General features: G+C 47.3%; 1 protein-coding gene across 1 annotated transcript; it reads left to right on the forward strand.

The window, feature by feature from the left end:
- The first annotated feature begins 2613 nt into the window (after positions 1–2613).
- LOC116822469 (olfactory receptor 52M1-like) lies at positions 2614–3590 on the forward strand. The gene is given in 2 exon segments (XM_032776368.2): positions 2614–3169; positions 3172–3590. Coding segments are annotated over 2 exon segments (930 nt in total). The 5' UTR covers positions 2614–2658.
- The last annotated feature ends 1142 nt before the right edge of the window (positions 3591–4732 follow it).

The following is a 4732-nucleotide window of genomic DNA, read 5'->3' on the forward strand; positions in this document are numbered from 1 at the left end:
TCATATCATGGAATCAAAGAGCGACAGAGTTAGAAGGGAGCTGCAGTGATCAGCCAGTCTAACCCCTGCCAAGTTGCAGGATTTGTTGTGTTGAAACCATCCAAGACAGATGACTATCTAGTCTCATGTTGAAAACCTCCAGTGAAGGACTTTCCACAACCTGCCAGGGCGTCTGTTCTTACATTTGGGAAGTTTATCTGAGGTTAAATTGAAATCTGCTGTGCTGTAGTTTTAAAACCATTGCCTCTTCCCTGCCCTATGTGGCAACACTCCTCCATAGTTTTAATGGCAGCCTTTCAAGTATCTCAAGACTGCTGTCATGTCCCCTCTTAATCCTCCATTTTCCAAACTAAATATACCCTTTTCCTTCAGCCTTTGCTCATATGACTTGTATTCCATCCTGTGGCTCATCTTTGTCACTCGCATCTGGATCCATTCCAGCTTCTCTACATCCTTCCTATATATTGGAGACCCAAACTGGACAGAATACTCCAGCTGAGGTCTAACCAGGGCCAAGAAAAATGCTACTATTCCCTCCTGTGACTTGCATGCTCTGCCTCTGCTAATGCAAATTAAAATTGTATTTCCTCTTTTTTGCTATAGCAAAAAAAAAAAAAAAAATCACACCCCTGACAGATGTAGCTATATCAATCTAACTCTGGTATATAAAGTATCATGTCTACCGAAGTATTTAAGTTGACCTAGCTACCACCTCTCAGAGACGTAGATTATGTACGCTGACAGGAGAACCCCCACCAAAGTACCCATGGGGCTGTTGACAGTTGAAATGGGGTCACCGGTGAGGATAACATCTAACTTATAAAAACGGCAGGTCTGTGGCACAGCACCAGAGATAATGTTTGCCTCCGTTGCCTTCTGGTACATTTACCTCAGTTCCTTCACCTTTGCTGTGTACTGCAGTGTGTCCCGATCAAAGCACTTTTCCCACACACTGCATGAAATCTGCCCTTAGGGATTGACATTTGTCATAAACAGATGGTTAAGGGTTAATGTCTCTTTTACCTGAAAAGAGTTAAGAAGCTCAGTAAACCTGGCTGAAACCTGACCAGAGGACCAATGGGGGGACAAGATACTTTCAAATCTTGATGGAGGGAAGTCTTTGTTTGTGCTTTTTATATTGTTCGTTGTTAGCTCTTGGGGCTAAGAGGGACCAGACTTACACCCAGACTTTCCCAATCTTTCTGAATCAGTGTTTCATGTTTCAGAACTGTAAGTAATAGCCAGGTAAGGTGGATTAGTCTTATGTTTGTTTTCCAAACATGTAAATGGTATTTTTTGCTGGAAGGATTTTTACCTCTGTTTGCTGTAACTTTGAATCTCAGGCTGGGGGAGGGGGAGTCCCTCTAGTCTATATGAATCTGAGTACCCTGTAAGCATTTTCCATCCTGATTTTACAGAGATAGCTTTCCCTTTTTTTCTTTCTTTAATTAAAATTTTCTTTTTATGAACCTGATTGATTTTTCCTTGTTTTAAGATCCAAGGAGTTTGGATTGGTGAGAAGCCTCTCAAGGCACCCCAGGGAGGGGAGGTCTGGGGGGAAAAGGACGGGGATGGTTAATTTCTCCTTGTTTTAAGACCCAAGGGGTTCCTCAGGGAAGGTTTTGGGGGAACAGAAAGTGTGCCAGACACTGACTTCTGGCTGGTGGCAGTGTACCAAATTTAAGCTAGTAATTAAGCTTAAAAGTGTTCATGCAGGTTCCCACTTTTTGTACTCTGAAGTTCAAAGTGGGGAAAAACCTTGACAACATTCCTATAGCTGGAGCGCAGCTGGGCCTGCACAGCCTCCTCCCCAAATACTGAGTAGCTCCAGAAGTTCCACAGTGTCCGCAGCATTTAGCCACCATGACAACCTGGGAAGGTGTGATGTGAGCACTCCACACCGAGCAAACGGGAAGGGGAATTTCAAAATTCGAGAGCCTTTAAAGGGGGAGGGGCAGAAAGTGTTTACCTTATTATAGGAGAGAGGAGTTGAAACTCTTCCCCAGAACAGTCAGGATGGGCAATGCGGGGACGCCTTCCAGAGGCCAATTACAGTGATAAAAACAAGCACCAGTGTCTACACTGGCACTTTGCCGGAAAAAGCTTATGTAAAAGTCTTGTCAAGATGGTTATATGATGTCACTGACGCTGAGGAGTTCTGTCGTTGAAAGTGACTTTGCAGTGTGTACACCGCCACTGTGTCTTTGGCAAAAGCTGATTAGTTACCAAAAAAAATAAAAATAAAACATGTCAGTGTAGGAAAAGCCTAAGGAACAATGGTGGATAATCAGTATTCACACTTGTGTTTCCTACTGGAGCCTAGTAAGGTTTCCCACCCCATGATGTGCAGGATTTATTGAGCAGGGAGCACCATAAAATATGGAATTGGAATTACTAGGGTCAGTTCTTCATAATTCATTTCCCTGAATAATGAAAATGTCATTTGTCAGAGTGAAAAGAGAGACCAATCTGCTCCCTCCATGAGACCAGCCTCCAGTGGAGGATGTAGTGTCTCAGATTCACATTGTTTCTCCATTCAGGTATTTGTACTGCGACCATCACCCTAGACCCTCGGCACACACAGTAAGTCAGGGGAACGTACAGTACATACAGGAGACACTGTTCTGCCTCAGAGTTGGACACCTTCTCTCCTACTCCATGTCAAATTCCAACACAACCGACTTCACCAACCCCTCCACCTTCATCCTGCTGGGCATTCCTGGCCTGGAGGTGGCCCACTTCTGGATCTCCATCCCCTTCTGCACCATGTACATTATAGCCATCTTGGGGAACTTCACCATCCTGTTCATAAGCCTCCATGGACCCATGTACTATTTCCTCTGCATGCTGGCTGTCACCGACCTGGTTGTTTATATGTCCATCCTGCCCAAAATACTGGCAATCTTCTGTTTCAATTACAGGGAGATCAGTTTCAGTGCCTGCCTCACTCAGATGTACTTCATTCACTGCTTCTCGGTGATGGAGTCTGGGATCTTCGTGGCCATGGCTTTGGATCGCTACGTGGCCATCTGTGAGCCCCTGAGACATTCCATGACCCTGACGAACTCCCTAGTGGCCAAGATTGGCCTGGCTGTAGTCCTGCGTGGTTGCATAGTTGTATTTCCCTATCCCTTACTGTCAAGACAATGGCCTTATTGCAGAACCATCGCCACCCCCAGCTGTACTGCGCTCACATAGCTGTGGTGAACCTGGCCTGCGCCGACACCCGTGTAAGTAGTTACTACGGCCTCTTTGTGCAATTCTGTGTGATTGGGGTGGATGGGACTTTTATCGCGGTGTCCCATATCCAGATCCTCAGGGCCATCTTCAGCCTCCCCACAAAGGACGCGCGGCTCAAGACTTTTGAAACCTGCAGCTCCCACCTCTTTGTCATTTTAGCCTTTTACATCCCAGGTCGCATCATCTCCCTCATGAACAGATTTGCCCAAAATGTGCCCCAGCATTTCCATGTTCTTATTGTCAATGTGTACCTCTTGCTGCCTCCCATGCTAAACCCCATCTTCTACGGGGTGAGGACCAAACAGATCCGGGGCAGGCTCCTCCAGCTCTTTACTCATAAAGGGGCCTAAAGTTTTCTCCTGGTGCTCCGACTTTCAGACCGAACTCTGTGCAGAGTTGGCTGGTGACATGGTGCTGGGCCCCCTTCCCGCAATCACTTACTGGACAGTCAAAGTGACAAATCCTTTCCTGGCTTTTCTGTGCGGTGTCTGAGTGACAAACTGAGGAATCACTTTGTGTTACAACCATTCTCCCATAGGATGCCACCTTTCTAATTGCTGTTAACTGGATCTCTGAGGCCCCATGCCCTATGCTGTCTATTCCCCAAGGCCCTCCCCCCTGACCCACCTCTTTCCACAAGGCCCCTTCCCCCATCCCACCTATTCTCCCAAGGCCCCGCTCCATTCTCAACATCTTCCCCAAAATCGCACGCGTTACTTGCTCCCCTCCTCTCCAAACCCATCCACTTGCTGGATCATCTCTGCCTTCCTCCCCCCGCTCCCTCTGCTTTGGGGCTGGGACAGGATCTGCTGCAGCCTGGCAAGGAACCGGCAGTGAGGACACAGCGCTGGGGCTCGTAGGGCAGTCTGGAGCAGAGAGGGAAGCAAGGAAACCATATAAAATCAGCTGAGGGTTGGGAGCAGGGCTGTGATGTAGTCAGCTGAGGCCTGGTCTACACTACGATTTTAGTTTGAATGTAGCATCGTTACCTCGATTTAAGCCAGGACCTGTCCACATGACAAAGCATTTTTTTATTGACTTAAAGGCTCTTTAAATTTATTTCTTTACTCCACCTCTGACAAGGGGATTAGTGCTGAAATCGGCCATGTCGGGTCCCATTTGGGGTAGTGTGGATGCAATTCGATGGTATAGGCCTCCGGGAGCTATCCCAGAGTGCTCCATTGTGACCGCTCTGTACAGCGCTCTCAACTCAGATGCACTGGCCAGGTAGACAGGAAAAGGGTCGCAAACTTTTGAATTTCATTTTTTGTTTGGCCAGTGTGGTGAGCTGATCAGCACTGGTGACCACGTAGAGCTCATCAGCAGAGCTCATCAGCATGTGCACATTGCCAGGCATGTTGCCCGGCCCGTACTTTGTGAGAAGTTTATGACCATGTCTATGTCCTCATCACTCTCGTCACCGCGCTGCCGTCGCCTCCTCGCCTGGTTTTGCTTTTGCAGCTTCTGGTTCTGCACTGAAAAAAGGCGCAAA

This window comes from Chelonoidis abingdonii, chromosome 1, assembly GCF_003597395.2.
Source record: "Chelonoidis abingdonii isolate Lonesome George chromosome 1, CheloAbing_2.0, whole genome shotgun sequence".
NCBI classification, from domain to species: Eukaryota; Metazoa; Chordata; order Testudines; family Testudinidae; genus Chelonoidis; species Chelonoidis abingdonii.